Source organism: Protomyctophum bolini (assembly GCF_963924005.1).
Source record: "Protomyctophum bolini genome assembly, chromosome: 16".
NCBI lineage: Eukaryota > Metazoa > Chordata > Actinopteri > Myctophiformes > Myctophidae > Protomyctophum > Protomyctophum bolini.
The window spans coordinates 9,702,463-9,723,712 of NC_137877.1; the positions used below are offsets into that span (position 1 = coordinate 9,702,463).

The following is a 21,250-nucleotide window of genomic DNA, read 5'->3' on the forward strand; positions in this document are numbered from 1 at the left end:
ACAAACTTTGGCATGCTACTAGTCCTACATACTTACACCTAGCAACCCCATTCTAGCCTACTTAGGTTCATCTTACGGTGGACATGTTTGCCTGAAAAGGAATCTTTGAAATGTTTCATAGTTTTAGAAATATAGTGCTTTCAAATTTACAATGGTGCTCAATGGCAGACATTGGCACGTCAAAAATCACTTTCACCTAGAAACTCCATTCACACTTTTTATTATTCAGCTTACTGTGGAGACACATGCTGGAACTTTTTACTTTGAAATGTTTTATAGTTTCTGAGTTATTTAACTTAAACGCCCAATGCATTCTGTACAGGGTTTGATGAGGGCCCAGGTAGGGCCGGGCCTTAATTTTCAGGCCTGTTGAGACACCTAGTTTTCGCCGGCTGACGGGTTTAATGCACTATTAATTTAAATGTGCATTAAACGCGGTTTCATAGTTAAGTATAGTATAGAATTAGACTCGGAACAGACAAGTCTTGCTTGAACCATCATTTATTTACAAAAGTAAAACCATTTTTCTTTGAGATGCTAGAATTAGAAAACACAATAGTCATGGATATAAAGGTGATGTCAAGTATGATGATCAGATTACCTGATCTGTATTACTAAATTTGACGTATGGTCTAAGTGGAATGTGGGATACCATGTATGGTCAGTAACAAATATACATTTTATTCTTGGCATATGCCTCTTTAATATTAAAGACAACGCCAGAGAACAAATTGTGAAAAGGAATTATCATTTAAATGTACACCCAATAAATAACTATTTATTTGAATGCAAATACCTGACCCAATTATGGGTCCAATCTCAAATGCATCTTAAAGAAAACACTATTTAAACACTTTGTAAATTCAGCACCTTCAATTATTTACCATAATGTTCAGTGCAATACATTTCAAAATGACTGTAGATTTGTTTACATGATCATAAGCTTGCATCTGTAATGGGTCTGGGGGAGCACATGAACTGCATTAAGCGGAGCTACTGCCCTGACATGACCAAATTACATTCAGACCGCATACTCTTACAAAATAACACATGCAGCATTTTCCAAAGCTAGGATGATACAAAAAAAAAAAAAGAAAAGAGAAAACTAGTGCGGTAACGTCTGCACAGCACAGAAAGGGCTGACAACCAGATGACAGGAAGGCCAGACTTCTTCTCAGATATTCCAAGACCCTGGGAGATGCTGTTCAGGTTCGGAATACCAAGAGAACCAAATTATGAAAAAGGAATTATCCTTTGAATATAAAACCCATAATACATTTTGAATGTAAATAAATACTTAAAGCAGAGTGCAGTTTTACTCCAAGTCTGGCCCAATTGTGTATAAAAAAAAAGTCCACACTTTGGGTCAAGTGTCAATTCAGCACCATCAATTATTTACCATAATGTTCCATGTAAAATACAAATTTATCAAAACAGAAGAATATATACTGAAGAATATTTTGTACTATTTTACACGATCGCAAGCTTACATCTGTAAAGTGATTTACTTTGCAAGACCTGCTGCCCTGACATGACCAGATTAAGTTAAAATAACACAGGCGACATTACCCGTGTAAAGGGATGATAAAGAACTGGTGACGAAATGTCTACAAAGCATTGGGAAGTTGACAATTAGTCGACGTGAATGCCAGAACTTTGAGACATTCCAAGACACACTGTAACTCCCTAACTCCCCACCCTCCTTAAAACCCGCCATAAAAGAGCACCTGTCTGCAATTTGTAAATGGTCCTAAAAAAAAAGCCCTGTAAGCTTAACACCTCCAAAAATGACACCCCCCCCCATGTTTAACTGTACATATACATTCATTGCTACTAGTGTTGATTATGTCGTGTTTATTATTACATTATATTGTCTTTAAATCCCTTAATGAATTTAATACACGGGACCACAATGAAAACAAGCCCCTAGGGCTCATCTTTTTAACAATCATCATAAACCATACCTTCTGTACGAATTGCAAACTGTTTCAATCAATCGAAACACTGTCCATTCCTTTGGCGATGCTGTCCGCAGGTAGAACGGACGTTGTTCCTTCCCCTCTTCCGTCATCACACGTCAACCTCAATAGTGTCGACGTCCACTTCGTCTTCATCAGTGCTGGTTGCAGTAATGTCTACTCTCTCCTGTGTCGCTGGAGGCTCTGTGGTGACGGGACATGACGGGTCCATTCTGTCGATCTTCTCAGGGGGGTTGGAGACGGACCGCAGCGAAGACGACCTGCAGGGAGTGCCAAGTGTGATTAGAAGAGATAGCTCCACATTAAAGTGCATTTAGCTTCCTTTGGGTTATATAAAATAACAGTTAGGGTCAAGAGATGGTACCGGCGGTTCGGTTTGGATCCGTTCTGTGAAGTGAGGTTCAAGGTGGTGCTGACCCATTTTGGGGCGAGAACCCCTTTTGGTGTTAGCATCATGTTATGCTTTAGCTATTGGAAAATAGCAGATCTACAAGCTCATAGCGCGCCACCGAGTGGCGCGCTATGAGCTTGTAGGTCTGCTATTTTTGAAAAATCGAAGAACCACTGACATAGAAAAACATAGCTTTTTCAGAAAACTGTCAGGATGTAGAAGACATTTATAGAATCGTTCCCAGGTCAAAATGGTGCTAAATATCAATATGACAAAACTGCTCTTCGGCCTCACCTTGAGCCAACAGCATGTTTCGGGGCCTTCGGGGCCTTGCTTCCCTTGCTGACGGTGCTGATCGGGCCGGGGGACTTGGACCCTGGCACAGGGAGAAGAAACAATGATTCAGTCACCAAGTCGTCATCATCACAAAGACAGACTTCTGACTTAATTCTCTAACATCGTGCGATTCGCTATACCGTCTAAGAGCAGGTTTTGTCGAAGATATGGCCTCTTGTCAAAGCTGACGTAGGAGCTGGCGTCTTCCCCGTCGGCTACGGCCAACAGAGACGCTCGGTAATAGATCAGTGGCTGCCAAAAGTCCTCCTTGGGGCTCAGGATGTGCTCCCCCGTGAGCTTCTGCAGGTAGGTGAGCCTGATTAGAAAGAAAACACAAACAAAACAATGTTCGAGTGCTTCACATAAACACGGATACATAAAGACACTACGGTCGGTTTATTGTCATCGTTTATGTGAACAGAATCAATCAATCAAATCACTACTGAAAGAAACACTTACACTGTCTTCTTGTCTGGTTTGAGCAGTTTGCTAGAGAACTCGCTCAGAATGGCCAGGTAGGAGAGGTAAGGAGGAGAGAGTCTGTCTGGAGTCTGGACAAACCCGTGGAACACAAACTCTATACCGCTCCTGCACACACACACACACACACACACGCACACACACACACACACACACACACACACACACACACACACACACACACACACACACAATTTATGATAAAGACACCCCCCCCGCAGTATAATAATGACATCTTATTATTAGGCATTGGAGAGTTCATGACACTTACGTGTGTATCATGGCCACGGACTCGCGGTACTTGACCAGGTCTCCGAAGGTGAGCGCAAAGCGCCTGGCCAGCTCCTTGATGCTGGTGAAGGTCTGGACGGCTGGGTTATTGGCCCCGCCGCCGCCACTCTGCTGCTCCTGCTTCAGACGCACAAACAACTGGAAGGAGGACACACAAAGACACCAATGTGTGTACTGTCAGCCTCTCTCTCAGATGCCACACTGAGGTGCAAGAGAGAGAGAGTGCTGGGTCAGTACCTGCTGCAGACAAAGCACCAGTGTGTGAGCACTCTGGATCTTGTCCGTCTGCCTGGTGCGGTACAGAGTCTCCTTTATGATGTCCCCGAAGTCATTGTAATGCTGCAGGATGGAGAAGTATGTCACATGGATTAACCCATTTTGGCCTGACCTCGAAATTTGAAAAAATAATCTTCTAAATCCTCCAGATTTCCGAAATAAATATTTTCACGATTTTTCAAAAAATAGCAGACCTACAAGCTCGTAACGCGCCACTCGGTGGCGCGCTATGAGCTTGTAGATCTGCTATTTTTCAATAGCTAAATTATAACATAATGTTTAAAACACCAAAAGGGGTTCCCACCCAAAATGGGTTAATCAACTCCATGTCCCTGGGGGACTCGATGAAGAATATACAGGTAGTGTTTAAGTGATAACGGTTCTTTTATATGTATAGATTTTATAGATTTATCAGTCAAAACTCACGCCTGTGTGAAGTGAGGGCCACTCTTATGTCGATTTGCTCAGATACATGCAACGTAAATTCTCCATTTATTGTCAATGGGAATTTTATCAGTGGACAAAAATACAGATTTGCTCAGACACATATGACGTAAATTCTCCATTCATTGTCAATGGGAATTCAATGTTTGTGTAAGACGGAAATCTACACCAACAGCTGAATATAGGACGGGCTATAGCGCCCCTAAAAAATATATAATTGATTATATGAAATATTTAACATTTTTATTTTTTATTCCCGATGAAGATCCAGTAGGATCAAAACGTTGAACAGCAACAAACAAGTGGAGCCTGAAAACCAGTGTTGCAGACTTTATTATTTATTATAAGTTGATCGTCGTTTGTCCGGCACCTAGGTGAGAGATTGATTGATTGATTGATTGACAGTTTGCAGAATTACAGTACATTTCGAGTACAACTCAATACAAAAACTGTTAACAGCGAGTGGACGACACCATAAAGCATTACACTTGTTTACAATAGGGCCCCATGTGCATGCACTTACGGCCCGCAGCAGTCATACCTTCATGTAAAACGAGTAGATCCCGGCCGCCATGCTCATCTCCAGCACTCCGTGCACTATGAGCTTGGAGTAGGCCGCGAGCAGGTTTCTCCGTCTGTGAAGCTCCTCCAGCTTCTTCTCCTCCACTTCAGAGCCTTCGCCGACCGAACGAGGCAAAAGCGAAGGACCGCCGTCGTGCGGAAGAGAGAACCCAGAGAGAGAAGCAAAGCCACGGGAAATGAGGACAAATAAAAAGATGAATTGTAGAGGGGAGCATGCGAGAGAGTGAAAGGCAGAGAGAGAGAGAGAGAGAGAGCACATAGGGTCATTTATTTTTTTGAGATCAAACACGACAAATAGCACAGAGCAGAAAAAGAACAAAAGGACAGATGCGAGAGAGAGAGAGAGAGCTTTAGTTAGTTTGTGACAATGGCTTTAACAGGTGGAAATCAAAGATAACATGAGCGTAGAGTTATGGCTGTGTGTGACACCATGTGGGTTCAATCTGTCACAGAGCTAATAAAAATAGGCTCAGAGGTGAGCCAGAGCTAATGGCATTTTCTCACGGAAAGAGATTGCCCTCATTTCATGACTTAACTTAATGTCTTGCCCTCGCAGTGATCCCCCCCATCCACCGGCTAATAGAAAAGACTGTGTCTATATAACATAACCGTTATGAAGCGAATCTAATAAAACAATAGCTTTTTATTACATGTTCAAAAACCAATAATCCCATATTGAATTTGTTTGAACATTTAAGAGATTCCCATCAGGACAGTTATTGACTTCTATGAACTATCTGTATTTGGATGTAATATGTCTCGGAAAGCGGGAGCCTGTACTATATAATAAAATATGGTTTAAGTTATAGTCAAACCATCGATGAATTCATAAGTTCACTGAAAGCACTGCGCAAAAAGAATACCCATTTGTATTTATTTTATTCCAACATATCAGGTCATGACATCACTCCCTGCCCAGCTCATTTTTTTTCCATTTAACAAGAGTTAAGAATTCACTTATCAATTGAGGCCGCTTCACTTTACATAACACAACTTAATATATCCTTTCAGCCAAATTCCATCTGCGTTTGCTAATGATATTACAGGGTTTTCCTTTGTAATTGAGGGTCAATTGCTGGGGTCGGGTTGAAAATCCGACCCCTAGTTCGTAGTCAGTGGGAAGCTCTGTTGAGTCATTAGCCACGTCTGTGGCCATGCATTTAATATCTGCATGTATTTACCGCGGCGAGCTGTTACAGAGAATAAATGCTTTCCTCATTGCTGAGAAGGGCAAAAGAACTGTGCTCAGAGAGAGTGAGATTGCCATCTGCTGGGCAACGACACAATGTGTGTGACCTGGCGTTACACCCTGGAATAGCTGTTCTTAGCACTGAATACAATAATTGTCAACACTTTGAATCAAGTACGTTTGGTAGATCTATTTAGAGAGCACAGTCTTGAAACTGTCTCAAGTTCCCTGGATAGTTACTGAAGTAGGCTTTATAATTCAGTGGAAAATAAAAAAATAAGAAAAACTCAATTCTGTGACCTGATCTGAATGGTAAAGTTCAAGACTAAATGAACACGCACAATAAGTATTTTTGCACCTATACCTAGTTTAAACCCTTGATTTTCTTGTTTTATAATACAGTTATATTGCCAACATAGAAGTTTCATTATAATCTACTTTTCTAACGAAACCCAACACATGAGTGACACTAAGCACTTTAACTTTTCGTTCAACTTAAAAGTTTAACATCCATGAGTCACTTTACCCCCGATTTGGCCATTGCCATCTGGGCTGATGAAGACTTGGTCCAACGTGAAGGTGGACAGCGCCCTCTGCAGTTTGGGATTGGGAGTGTAGCACAGTGGTCCAAAGGAGGTGGGCTCAAACACATGCAGCTGATAGTTGTGGGCTGTCAGGATGTCACACAGGCCCAGGAACGCCTGACCCGAGAGAACATGTTCAAGATGGCATTGATAAGAGAGACTTGGAGAAAGATACTCTGACCTGAGATCAGATTCTAAAAATGTCTTCTACATCATGACAGTTTTCTGATAAAAGCTATGTTTCTATGTCAGTCGTTCTTCGGGTTTTTCAAAAATAGCAGACCTACAAGCTCGTAGCGCGCCACTCAGTGGCTCGCTATGAGCTTGTAGATCTGCTATTTTTCAATAGCTAAAGCATGACATAGTGCTAACAGCAAAAGGGGTTCCCGCCCCAAAATGGGTTAATATAGTCGTCCGATTTTAAAATGGTACAGTTTTATTTTTCTGATCATCTAACATGAATTGTATTTGTATGTTACCATCATCATAATGGACAATGAAGTATTCTGAATCTTCATTATATGAGAAGGAAAAAAAAGGGATATTCCCATCCCAACACAACATTACTCGTGTGTATTACTTTGTTACTTTCCATTATTTTTTATTCGTTTTTTAAATATTCATACCTGCTCTCTCACATCCATATTGACGTGGGTGAGACAGCGATAACTCTTCTCACAGAACACGCTCAGCTGAGTCCTCTGGGCTACAGCCTTTTCCTAAGAACGAACGAACGAACAAACATACAAACAAACACACACAGTGTAACAACTCCCTAACAAACAAAAATAAACTGGAAAATCACCTGTAAAATATAATCCAATGGCAATTTACCCTGGAGGTCAAAGTTACACCGCTGGTGTTGAGATTCCAGAGCATGGAGAAACACAGACATCTCAGTGACTCCAGCAGGATCTTCACACAGAAGAGAAGCAAAAATCGAGCGTTTGAATGTAACACTTAAAGACATAAGACTTGTATGTCCTAGCTCAGTGGTGCATGTGAACAGCACAGCGCATCATGGGAGTTTAATTCTGAGAGGCCACCTCCAACTACCACAGCTGTGTTAGTTACTGTAGTTATATTGTACTCTACGAAACTCTACCATACTGACTGGTTAAAATAACATTTATTGTTGTTGGTACTTAAAGGACCACTTCACCACTTTTCAACCTATCTTCATATAATAGGTCCTCACTAATAATCATGTTAATGGCACGATTCTTTTCTAGGAGGGCTTTTCTGTCTCATAGGAGGGCTGTGGGCAGTTTAGAAACAGTCTTCCAGTGACATCATCATTAGGCTTTTCATTAGACTTTTTTTTAAACAAGATTTCTTTTACAAAAATGTTTAGATTTGAACGATGGCTTCCATTTACGCATTGCAACTTTTCAGGACTAGAAAGCCTGCAGTTTCTATTAACTTGTATTCCCCATCGATGATGTCACTGGAAGACGGTTTCTGAACTGCCCACAGCCCTTCTATGAGACACAGACTGAGTAGAAGAAAATTGCACCATTTTTTCATGATTATTTGTGAGGACCTACCTACTATATGAAGATAGGTTGAAAAGTGGTGAAGGTTTACAGACTGGAACTGCAAAACCTTGAAATACTGAACTTAAGGTCACTTTTTCCAGCCTAAAAAATGACTGCTGGTACCTCAGGTGGCACTCCTCCCCAGGTGCTCTCGGCGGAGAAGAGAGGTGTCAGCAGCTCAAACAGCTTCAGCTTCAGGTCCTGGGCACTGCCGTCACATACAGGGACACAACATGAAACAATTCAATACTCATCACCGGAAAGAACACTTTCACACGTTCACCTGCAAGTCACGTGCAGCAAACCTTACTTGTGAAAAGCACAGAGTTTCTTCAGTGTAGCCAAAATGCACCCCGTTTTCTCCTCATCTGCAGAGAATGTGCCATCCTGTGACAGAGACGTATAGACGACTGAATGAATATGTCTCTATATCACTAAAGTTGGGGGTTATGTCATGGCGCGTATTGGGTAAGTATAGGCGCCTATACCGTCAGTGAGACCTCCAGAAGCGGTGCCAGCCTGTCAACCCACGACTGCGCCAGGGAGTCTCGGGCAGCGCTGGCAGTGAGGTGCCAGGCCTTCTCCTCCCCACATAGACTCTGGTACGAGCGGGCAGCGGCCTCCAGGACACCAGGGTTTGTGTGGAGGTCAGCAACAGCTCCCATCTTGGCCAAAAGGTCTAATACCATCTGGAGGAAGACATGGGACTGGGGCATTTACTACCTCTCACCAGCAGGGGGAGATAAAGAGACGTTCATTCTGTAATATACTGGTGGCAATACTTAAGAAAACAAGTAAACTAATAATACAAATTGTTGTGAATCTAGAAATTATGATAGGCTACTGTATGCTGCATTAAACATTTGTAATAATTGGACGTTTGTTCAGAGACAGACCTGTGTGTTTTCTGTGGCAGGACACTCTGGAAGGAAATAGTGCGGTATCCTCATCAAGGAGGCCACCATGTCGGAACTGTGGGAAAACTGTCAACAACCACCCAACACCATCAGCTATGTCCACCCACCACACCATGACCAACTCTAATCAGTTCGTCCTGGAAGGGTGGGAAAAGCCTCTCCAGTGCAGAGGTCTAGACCCCTACATTTGAATTGAAATTATCCAAAAAAACGTATGTATACTATAAAATGGGGTTCAAAATGTGTTGATATAGTATCAAACTGAGTTTGATACTATATCAACACATTTTGTTCCTCAGCGACCCCTGGTGGTCCCCCAGACTCTTTGAGATGCACTGGTCTAAATACATCATACAGTCCTGTCCTTGTGTGTTTTTTACCTTGGACAGCATCTTGGGAAGCACCGACAAGAAATGTTCAGTGATTTTGCTACAGTCGTCCATCTGGGTTTTTTTCTCTTTGGCACTCATTACCTGGAACAAAAACAGACCCTCATGCAAGTGTATGTACTGTATGTGCCGATAAATGCTTACTCACTCACTCACACTCACTCACACACACTCACACACACACACACACACACACACTCACACACAAACAAACCTGTGTGTGTAGTACGTTACATGTTTGCAGCCGATGCGTACCACTTTTTAACCACTTTCAACTTGGCTATTTTATTTCATTATCTATGAAAATGTGTATAATGTGTATAAATTAGCATTTTATATTTACTCTTTGCTAGTTAATTTAATCATTAAAGTTAAACTAAATATAGGTCAAAGCATAGTGGTCTGGGACTCTCTAAAATCAGGATTGGCATCAGATGCAAAACTCTGACATCGGTCAGGCTCTAATTACAGTATCTCCCACTAAGAGACGTTACTGGAACAATTAGCTCCTCCTGCTGACCTTTTTGGCTCCACTCCGTCCGACCAGCACGGGGCCCTCGGAGGCCTGGCGCACCGACGCCACCAAGATCTCCACGACCACAGCTTGTTCTGCCGCTGTCAGGACCAGTGGGCCTACAAGGACACCAGCCAATGTGGTAGAACATTTTACATTTTCACAAACCTTTGATAAACACACATTCTCCTGTGTGTGTGTGTGTGTGTGTGTGTGTGTGTACCCGTGTTGTCCGGAGTGGGGTCTTGCAGCAGTATGGATGTGATCGTTGACCAGTCCTTCAGCAGAGCTCCAGCACAGTCCCACAGGCTGTCCACTAGATACACCACATGTTGATGGAGCTGGATGCACGCACACAGCACACGCAACCGCACACAGCACACGCAACCGCACACAGCACACGCAACCGCACACAGCACACGCAACCGCACACAGCACACTTAACCCATTTTGACTTGAGATCAGATTCTAAAAATGTCTTCTACAGTTTTCTGAAAAAGCTATGTTTCTATGTCAGTCGTTCTTCGACTTTTCAAAAATAGCAGACCTACAAGACCTACAAGCAAACTTGTAGATCTGCTATTTTTCAATAGCTAAAGCACAACACAATGCCAACACCAAAAGGGGTTCCCGCCCCAAAATGGGTTAACCACTTACTCGGAACGTCCTATATACTTTGTTGACCAGAGTACCCTAGAGGTCAATGCCATCTTTCTTCTCTCTACACCAAACAAATCCATCTGCAAACTCAAAACACATCGTCGTGAGATTGTAAATCTGTTATTTTCTAAAATGTTTGCCCATCCCATCTCCAACTGAACGTTCGCCCCATTATGGCCATGCCCAGAATAAGAACACTAGGGTTGTTGATGTGGTTAACATCTCATCCAATTCTGCCAGATATAGGAGATAGCACAGCTCTCGTCATAGTCTCAGAACCTCAAAAAGGTTTCCTGTCAGCACTGCAGTATATCCTTTCAGACACTTTGTTGCGTAGACCTTAGCAACCCAGTGTGTGATGTGTATCCCGTCACTCACCTCACTGTCCTGGTAGAAGCGCAACAGTGCCATCAGTTTGGTTGTAGTCTGTAGAGTATGAATGTCGTCCTCATTCCCTCCATCCTCGGCTTCAGGCGTTGGAGATGAGATGTTGAGAAGCCTGGGGAGAGACATATTAATGCTATTAATAATATGCTAAATATGTCGTTTAGAAAGCAGCAAGCTAAATGATCGTTCTTTCAATCATTGAAAAGATATGCGCAATGGCTCATATGTACTTTTCTTTTGCACATTTCAATTACTTTCAATGAACATACAATCAAATGTTTTAATGTCATGATTCACCCAGGAGCCTGGTTGGCTTGATTCCAGGCTTAAAAGTAAATATAAGGATTTGCTGAAACATCTATAGAGAAGTTTCAATCTGTGGAAACTGTGCCAATGAAAAAGACGTCGGCGACTGCTACGCTCTAGTGTAGAGAGCCACGTGTGACCATGAGTCACCAACATGCCCCATATATATGTCTGGTATGTGCTTTTTCTAGTTTACATTAATTTGTCATTTACGTGTAGGTCAGCCTACCTTGAATATAGAATCTCACCAGCAGAGGTCGCTAGAAGGCGATGTGAAGAGTACACAAACTGGAACAGTTGCTTGTAGTCCTCTGGACTCAACACCTCGCCACAAGTCCTGCAGGAAAGAGGGGATAGACAAAGTGAGGAAAATAGACGGGAAATGTATAAAACACTTAAAGTTGCTATAAGCAATACTATGTCAAAACTTTATTTGTATAGTTTTAGTATTCATCCAGCAATGGGTTAAACGCTCCAAAACAAATTAGTCTCTGTGACACCTCTTAGGGCTGCAGTCTGCATTCAAAGATTTTCCTAGAAGCTTTGTTATTGGTCAAAGATTTCCCGACGGCAAATGACTAACCAATCAGGAAGTAGACAGGCAAATTCAATGCATTATTCCTCATCTTTGAAGGCCGACTGCAGCCCCAAGAGGTGTCAGAGACTAAATATTTTGGCAGCGTTTATTCCATTGCTGGCTGTCTGAATACCAAAAAAAGAAAAATTAAAATTAAAAATTAAAATGTTGACATATTATTTCTTATAGCAACTTTAAGAAACAGCTGGCTACTTACTTGGAGATAAGTACCAGAAGCTTTATGGTCTGCACTGCGACCTCATTGTCCTTATCCAAGGTCATCGACATCATCCGATCCTGCAGTAGAGATCATTGTTAGTGCACACAATGTTGCACTATATGTTCTCCCCACACACATATATCATTTTTAGATGTGCACACACACACACACACACACACACACACACACACACACACACACACACACACACACACACACACACACACACACACACACACACACACACACACACACACACACACACACACACACACACACACACACACACACACACACACACACACACACACACACACACACACACACACACACACACACACACACACACACACACACACACACACACACACACACACACACACACACACACACACACACACACACACACACACACCTCATCAAGATTACCTTGAAGCGGCTGCTGAACAGGTCTAGTTTGGACAAGAGCACAGGATCTCCATATAAGCCCTGTAGGCCTAGCACACATTTCAAACGTACTTCTGGTTGCTGAAAGAAAACATAATATACTTCTATCAGTGAAGGATCACATACACTTTAAACTACAGTACAATAATAGTAGAGTCTGGGGGGGGGCTTAGATTGCAATGTTCAAAATGCCACTGACGCAACATTTCACTGTGTGACTCCTCTTTACCCTGTCGTTCAACATCCAGCCCATGTATTTGAGGTAACTGTCATTGAGAAATGCTGTGCTGTAGAGTTTCATCCACACGCCCAGCTCCTCCATACATATGGAGCGGATATCTGGCAATACATCACTGTGCAGGCGCGCGCGTGCACACACACACACACACACACACACACACACACACACACACACACACACACACACACACACACACACACACACACACATTTTAACAATTTATTTAGGTCCACACAAAGGGAATTGCATACAAGGACATACAGTAAATAGTTCAGGTGCAGCAAAGTTACATCCACAAAATCAAGGCATGCATGTCCTCCTCCTCAGTCATGATACAACAAGCATGTCATGTCCCCCAGCATTCCATGTGAGTAGCGTAGGCATCCTAAGTTTGAAACAGACCTCCAACAACCAGTCGGCACGGGCATGTCCCAGGCTGGACCACCCGAAGAAACAAGGTCCCAGTCCACTCCTGCACTGCCCTCTGGTTTTATTATATATCGCTCTCCGTAGCACACATTAAACTTAGAAAGCAGACAATAATGTGTGCATGTAGCACATGAAAACAAAGGCTGACCGTTGACATGTCAGAGGAATAGGCCTTTACCGGTATCTCTTCAGGAAAACACCTTTGAAGATGGAGTCCATCACGTTTTCTATCTCCACCCTCTTGTTCCGGAGCTAAAACACAGAACCAAATACCCAACACATCTCAATCACAATTTACGGTTCGCCCATGATAACTCACATAAAGAGAGACATAGCGCTCCCTAAATCCCCCTTTCGATCGAAGCGACGTGTAGGTGTAAGTGAACATATTATAAGTGAAGGTCTTACCTCTTTGATCTTCTTCTGTATTCTGCCTAGCTGAAGTGTGCGTTGGCGTCCTGTGGTCTTGGTCTTCTCCACGTCGTACATTTTCTGGCTGTTCTCCACACCGACGCTCAGACTGAGTGCCACGCCCACTAGAGAGCTCACCAGCTTCACCGCTTTGGTAGCAGAGATTCAAAGAGTTGTATGATCCATTTTACAGTTCTCAGTTCTAGTCAGCCATTCGATCTACCAACATCGCTGCGAAAGGGTACTACTATACCAAACTTTATGAACATTTATCCACCACCAAGGAAGTCAAGTCATGCACCATGTCACTAGCCTGGCATGGCCAGACTAATATCACTGCATAGATATTAGTCTGGAACTTCGGTGTGGAAGATTTATCTCCAAGGGGCGGTTACAAAGTCTCACTTTGAATAGTGATCTCCGATTGGTCACCCACAACTCTGGGGTGAGCGAAATGTAATTCAAACTGAGGAGTGTCGTGACCAATCTCCACAGGGAAATTCATTTTCCCTGTGGCAGATTTGTCTGGTTTCCAGGCTACCATGTCACCTCAGTTGACCTGCATTTTTGACATGAAGCGGAACCCAAACCATTAACTTACAGGTTTATTGTATTACAGGTGATGATTAATAATGAAAGCACACCAAACGTCATTGTATCGCGACAGTGATGATGGTAAGACACATAGTTTGTGTACGCTGAGCAATACATTGAATTTCTGTGTTGTGTTCTACTGACTCAACCTGCCAGTGAGGACTCGGAGCCTTCGTCCTACTCCTCCCACCCAACATACACTCCCTACTGACTGACAGGTGCTGGCGTGCCACCCCAGCCCGTAGAAACACATGCAGTGACAAATATGACCCTCCCCGCCAGGCCTCCCTTGCTTTACTTGAACACGGACCAATTGTGTTCACGCAGACACCCCCGACAAAGCCGGATGCACCACCACCACAGTGGATTCTAAAGGCCTATTCATAGTCTGGATTTTCGGTGGTAAGGTGACCACCGCTCCGGTGGTGAGCTGACCACCGGAGCTGAAATAACGTTGAGCGGTGGTGAGTAAAAACAGAGAGAAGGGCTGGAGCGGTGGCTCTTCACCGCGGCTCGTGACGTCATGTTGTAGTTCGGTGGTCCCCTCACCACCGAAAATCCAGACTATGTATGAGCCTTAACCCACCACCTCCGTGGTGGTGCAGGGCAGGGAGTTTACCACTGCGCCACCCAAGTGCCTCGATATATTTATTATTCATTCAAATAATGATATTGTGGAATTGGAATGTATTGCTCAACCATACTTATTCATGGATATTCAGTCAATAAATATCACAATTCACAATTTCCGCTCTGTCCACTGGGGTTTCCGTGAAAGCACCAAGGTCCCAAGAATCTAAAACTGAACCAGTTCAATAGAACCAAAGTTATTTTGGTGGAAAAGGGGGCCATAGTGATCAGACCGATATAGCCAATATAGTGTGTGTAAATTCTATTATACCTGCTAGGGTACATGTGTGTCTGAAGGCTCGGACGCAGGAGTCGGACAGCTCTGTGAGCAGGGAGATGAGGATGCTCATCAGGTAGTTTTCAAAGATGACGCTGTGCTGACATTGAGACACCAGCACTGACACAAAGTCACAGAACTCTATGTGGAACCAGCGACCGTATGGCCCTGGCTGGACCAGAGGGTACTCCACGTTGTCCTACAACACAGAAATAAATGCCCCACAGGGAGTGTGTTAAATGAACTAGAATGAAAATTATGGGTTATCACATTCAAATTAATTGTTCCAGTTTAATTAAGAAGGGCTTTGTGGCATTACCTCCGGACATAAAGACAGACAGGCAGACAGAGAGAGAACGTCTAATAAAGTAGATGGCTAGCTTCTTACAGAGCCATGGTGTAAAAAGAAACGTGGTGCAGAAAACCTGACTGTGGTACTGACTATGTCCATGGGCCATGTGACTGTGAGGATCCATGGGAAGGCCAGGAACTTCTTGTACTGTAGACCAGCATCCTAAAACACATACATATACATACACAATACATTATATAACCACAGTTAGTCATTTCAGTATCCTATATAATTGATATATATGAATGAAAGAGGTCTTACTTCATCCAGGCTCTCCACCATCTTGCTTATGACTTCACTGTCCTGTCTGTTTTGACACATCTCTGCAGTCACCACACCTGGAAATGAGAATAATATAATTAAGAATGTGGGTATTCCCTCTCATGCACATGCACACGCACACTGTCCCTCTGGGCAGACCTTAGCGCACAGCCGCGGACAGCAGAAGTTGCCTTATTCTTTTTTTGACTGACGCGACAGACAGATTCCCGGAAATGCTCTCCTCCGCGGCAGTCAGCCGCGGGGGTGGAGCTTCTTTTCCATCCACCAGCTGTCTAAAAACTCAGAAATGACGTAAAACGCAGCTTCTTCTGTCCGCGGCTGTGCGCTAAGGTGGAGTTCGACCCTGTGTGAGTGCATGCGGACAGTGACTGCTTAGTGCTTACCTTTGCAGCCAGAGCACTGAAAGAAGAAGCTGATGAGGTCGAGTAGTGCAGAGTCTCGGTCGGACTCATAAGCCTCGATCCAATCATCAACCACTGCCTGTATGATGTCAAACATTGATCACCAACAAAGCTGACAGTATAGAACATACAAAACATACTGGCTCATATTAACTTATTGCTGTTCTTGGCCAGTGTTAGGCAAACAGGCAGCCCAAGGATAGATTCTAGATTTAGGGGCTGTCAATTTGGACACGATAGCCTATAAGTGGGACTGTCCTGTACAATGAATATGACAGGTGAAGTTAAGATGAAGCACACGTCACTGATCATCGATCCGTCTCATACAGATATATCCTGTACAAAAACCATCATTCATAAGCATCAATTTGTACACTAAGAGAGTACACTATACCCAACTGTTTAGTAATACACATCTTCCTTTACCTGCATGGCACTTCTGCCCATGGTGACGACCTCGAACAGGGTGACCGCCTCAACATTGCTCTGTTTTCCCCGGCCGCTCCTGGCTCTGCTGACACCACCACCACCACCACGGCCGGTCTTGGCACGACCATGTTTGACATTTTCAGAGCCCTCCCGTGCTCTTTTCTTTCCCCTCTGAGGGTTACACAGGGACATTGAGATTATATGTTATACAGAGTTGTGAAGTGAACTCCAGATGCACCAAATGTTCTTAACATCCAAATTGTGTTTGCCCAGGTGTGCTGAATGATAAATCACACTTGAACATAAATTGGAAGAAGCATGGACATTAATTAGCATAGTAATTAGCATAGGTAACGCCCCCTCACAATAGATAGTAGATTTTTCTGTAAAGAATAGGTATAGGTACGTATATCCCTATGGATATAGGGAAATCACAAACCCAGAACCCAGAAGACATTTCTGTGATGCTGTAAATGCTGTTTAATAGTAGTGGGGGACACAATAAATGAAAAGGAAGTTGATATTGCATGCATGCAATATCATCTGGTTTATATACCGGTAGTCGTCATTGGGATGTATGGACCCCAGTATACTAATGATTTAGTTTAGCCCATGCATTTAATCCAACCCTTAAACAAATCAATGAAATAATTAAATAATATGAATTCATACTGAACTTATGTTTCCTGGCATTAGACAAACAAAATTGGTAGACTGAAAACACGTTTGTTTTATATATTATATTTTTTATCCCACGATTTTGTAACCCATTTTTCACCCCTGTGTCAATCATCTAATGTGATCCTGGGCTCTACACACCCTCCACCAACCTAGTCCCCATATATGGGGGACAATTAGGGGAGAGTTGAACTCATGCTTCCTTCATGCCTGAGTGTCCAAGTTGCTCCTTTACACCTGACAGGGGGGAGTTTCCCTGGTTGGACGTAGCGCGTGGAAGGAACACGTTATTACAACCAGTTCCTTTCCCCTCCATCAGGCGCCCCGGCTGGACAGGGGGAGAAAACACGTTTGTTTATTGTCACATCCCCTTTAGCCTGACCTGCAGGGTCTGTGTTGTCTGTGTTTATCTCTAGTGTCTTCCCCCCCCCACAGATCTTCCCAATTGGGTATATTGGGAGCACCTGGCCAGTGCTCCTGGAACCCTATAAAAAAGATTTGCAGATAAGTAAGCCTGGGACCGAGGCTAATAAAAAGAGGGCTTGCCAGCCATTCTCTGTGTTCCTCTCCTGATGACAGCACCTTTCAGCTCCTTTGACTTTATGCCTTGATTTACTTTTACACACCATACAACACCCCACACAACACTGATCACACTGATAAATTATTGTTAAAAGTGTTACACTGCCTGCATCCTCCTCCATTTTGTCATGGCCCCATTATTTATTATCTTATCTCACAACTGCTCACTCTTACGAAGAGCAAAATTAAGAACACATTACTGAATCCCCATAACCAAATAAGAATTTGGTAGAAAAAAAACATAAACAAATGTGTTCTTTATTGCTTCCTGTAGGAGACCCCTTTGCCTCACCAATGCACATTCCAAAAATACATTATTAACGGTAACCATATCGACCATCTACTCCCTATGGAAGTGTGATAAAACACCCGTTTCTAGTCAGTCAATCGTCATCAGACGACACCCACCACACTCTTCTGCCTGTTCTCATTCCCACACTCATCTCCTGAATGGTTGACAGTTCCAGAGGGGTTCCTCTCCACACCAGGATTCTCACTGGAAAACCAAACATATAGTTAGAGAAAAATTGCTAAATGTGTGGCAAATCTGCAAAGAAAATGCTTACCACTAGCTTTCTTCACAAATGTGTTCATAAAGGTGTCTACAATGACATATACATTTGTTCCAACCCAACTCCCTTGGGAAACTTTGTGACAGCTGCTGAAAGTTGGGGTAGGCCTACCATAAACATCCAATATAAACATCCCAAAATGTCATTATGCTTTAAGTAGCATGTGACATGTCAAACTATAGGGGTTTTCATCATGCTGAATCCATTCCAAGCATTAGTTTTGCATGAGAATTCGGGCTAAATTCGGCCATAGCCACTTGCCCAAATGTGCCCAAATGTGCTGACCTCATCACATTTTGTGTTTTTTGTGCAAAACTAATGCTTGCAATGGATTCAGAATCATGAAACCCCCCTAGTTTGACACGTCACATGCAACTTAAAGTATAATGAAATTTGGGGAGTTGGGTTGGAACCATTTTTTTCTGTGACGGTAGACACCTTTATGAACACATTTGTGAAGAAATCTAGTGGTAAGCATTTCTTTTGCAGATTTGCCACACATTTAGCTAATTTTCCCTAATTAATATGAACTTCAATGAAACACGCAGACAGAAATTGATGAACAGAACAATTATTCTGACCTAAACATGGCAACAACAACAACAACAAAAAGGGGGGATGTATATCCTTACTTCTGCTCAGAGGATGCCTTAGCTGCAGCCTCTTGTATCATCTCTTGTCTCAGATCATCCTACAGGACTTGTTGCGGTATCTCAAGATCTGTGGAATGGCATACAGCCATAAAAACTGTGACTCCTCCTTACCCTCCTTTAAAACCGCCATAAGAGAGCACCTGTCTGCAATTTGCACATGGTCCTAGAAAAGTCTTCTAAGCCTGTTTCTATACAAATAAGTTCATTGCTACTATTATTGTTGCTGATTTATTGTATGATGTATCACAATTGAATACACAGGACAAGAATGGAAACAAGCCCTTCAGACTTTTTTTTACCATACCGGTATGATTATCCCATTTTGAAAACTGCTATAAAGTATTCAATCAATCAAACAAATTCAGGCTGCAGGATCAATGCTGTAATTAAAAGAGCCATTTGAGCCGTGTGTCTATTTGATGACGTCACTACTGGGCTTGTCAATCAAGGCCAAGGTTGTATCTGACTGTTGTCCCTGATATGAAGCGCGGGTGTTGCTGATGGGAGGCAAACTATAGTGTTTCGACTATGTTTGTTATGTTAGGCTGGTGGACCACCACCATAGCCATACAGATGTATCATACATCTGTATGGCTTTGGCCGTTTATGTTTATTTTATTGTGATTATTTTGTATACTGACGTATATGACTGGACTGGATGGAGAATAAATATTTAATACAACTCTATAATGAAACGTTTTTGACATTAGTTATTTGATTGACACACGCTCGATCATAGCCTAGTGGAGGCTGTGGAGCAGAGCTAAACATACCTGTAGACGACTACCCTGCAGACACAACACAAAACTGAAACAGATAACATTATAAAGAGAATAAAAACAAACTCACGCAGATTCAAGGAAACCATATCATAGTCGACAGTCTGGAATGAAGTCACGCCCATGCAGCGACATCTTTAGTCCGTATCCTCTGACTTCAGTTCATATTATTTATTATCCTTATTAAACAATGTTTGTATACGACGCGATTTGTTTTTCCTGCGAGTGTTTGTTGACAGCTTGTGATTTCTTCTCATTTTTTCCAGCGTCCATAAAGTTTGGGACAGCCTATCATGGTATGTTTGGAACAAGCAGCCTATTGGTCGACATTTTCTTAAGGTCTGAAAGCCCAGTATATGATTGGATAAGTCTGACTATCACTCAGTCTCAGCCAGGCAACTGTGCCCATGACTGTAACGCCTTCAGCTCCTCCAACAGTGCGACGCAACGTCCAGGCAGAAACATGTCTGGTCTGGAGCATATAGGGTCTGGAGTCTGGACCTGTCTGAGACGATCGAGACGTGCACCTCTGCTGTGTGGGAATGCCATCATCACCCATCATGTAAGAGAGCACTGTTGCTACAGCAATGATGAACAACTTTTCTGAAATGTGTGACAATCCAGAACTGCAGGCTACTAAATTTGTAAATGTAGCCATATAATATCTCACCAACAAAAACATCATTGTATGCATGCAAGCAACTAAAAATATGTGATTCTAAAGCCAAGTGAGAGTCGAACAAAAGGCAGGATCATGCATTTTAGTGAGTAGGCCTATTGAATAATTCAAATGCAAACGTTCAGTCAGTCAAGCATTGTTCATGTTCAATCATGTCAATTGCATGAAATATAGATCTCTATTGCATACAACTTTTATTGTCATTTTGGTAAAAATGCAGAAATATGACATATAAGTAACATTGCAGGGAATTACTAATATTATTAATATTGACCTACATCAATATTCACACAGTTCAGAATTCAGATTGTGTAATTTAAAGCCAGTATACAAACCGTAATTGATCAGTAATAATTACATTATTTAGCACCTTTTTATGACATGGCTCCTATATGGGGCAAGCTGTCAAGAAGAGAGAGAGAGAGAGAGAGTGTGTGTGTGTGTGTGTGTGTGTGTGTGTGTGTGTGTGTGTGTGTGTGTGTGTGTGTGTGTGTGTGTGTGACTGTGTGTTTTTTTGTGTGCGACACTGGGGCGACCAGTGCCAAATGTCTTGTACACGTTGCTGCCAGCAGGTCAAGGACATAGTTCTCTTTAGAACTTTAACTTTGTAGCCTACTGGCAGTCAACGGAGGTCAGATTGGACTGAAACTTTTCTCAATTATGTAGATGACTGACATCATAGACTGGCCATTTGACGTCCAAGATCCACATGGAAGACACATCGTTATTAGACCCCATGTCTTGTTTGCAGTCA

At 42.7% G+C, this 21,250-nt stretch overlaps 1 protein-coding gene across 1 annotated transcript; it reads right to left on the reverse strand.

Moving 5' to 3' along the window:
- Window positions 1-499: 499 nt before the first annotated feature.
- Window positions 500-20,081, reverse strand: LOC308330568 (cohesin subunit SA-2). Its single transcript, XM_080785492.1, has 32 exons — window positions 19,888-20,081; window positions 19,018-19,105; window positions 18,222-18,309; window positions 16,551-16,724; window positions 16,107-16,203; window positions 15,703-15,779; window positions 15,532-15,603; window positions 15,084-15,288; window positions 13,586-13,737; window positions 13,356-13,429; window positions 12,737-12,860; window positions 12,490-12,588; window positions 12,058-12,137; window positions 11,493-11,600; window positions 10,949-11,069; window positions 10,134-10,251; window positions 9,917-10,029; window positions 9,388-9,480; window positions 8,987-9,073; window positions 8,579-8,779; window positions 8,401-8,477; window positions 8,214-8,298; window positions 7,387-7,467; window positions 7,179-7,271; window positions 6,495-6,669; window positions 4,739-4,872; window positions 3,715-3,816; window positions 3,458-3,615; window positions 3,166-3,294; window positions 2,847-3,022; window positions 2,665-2,746; window positions 500-2,239 (listed from the first exon to the last, which is right to left on the reverse strand). Exons 2-32 carry the CDS (start codon window positions 19,056-19,058, stop codon window positions 2,071-2,073), a joined length of 3,585 nt encoding a protein of 1,194 aa, XP_080641618.1. The 5' UTR covers window positions 19,059-19,105; window positions 19,888-20,081; the 3' UTR covers window positions 500-2,070.
- Window positions 20,082-21,250: the final 1,169 nt, after the last annotated feature.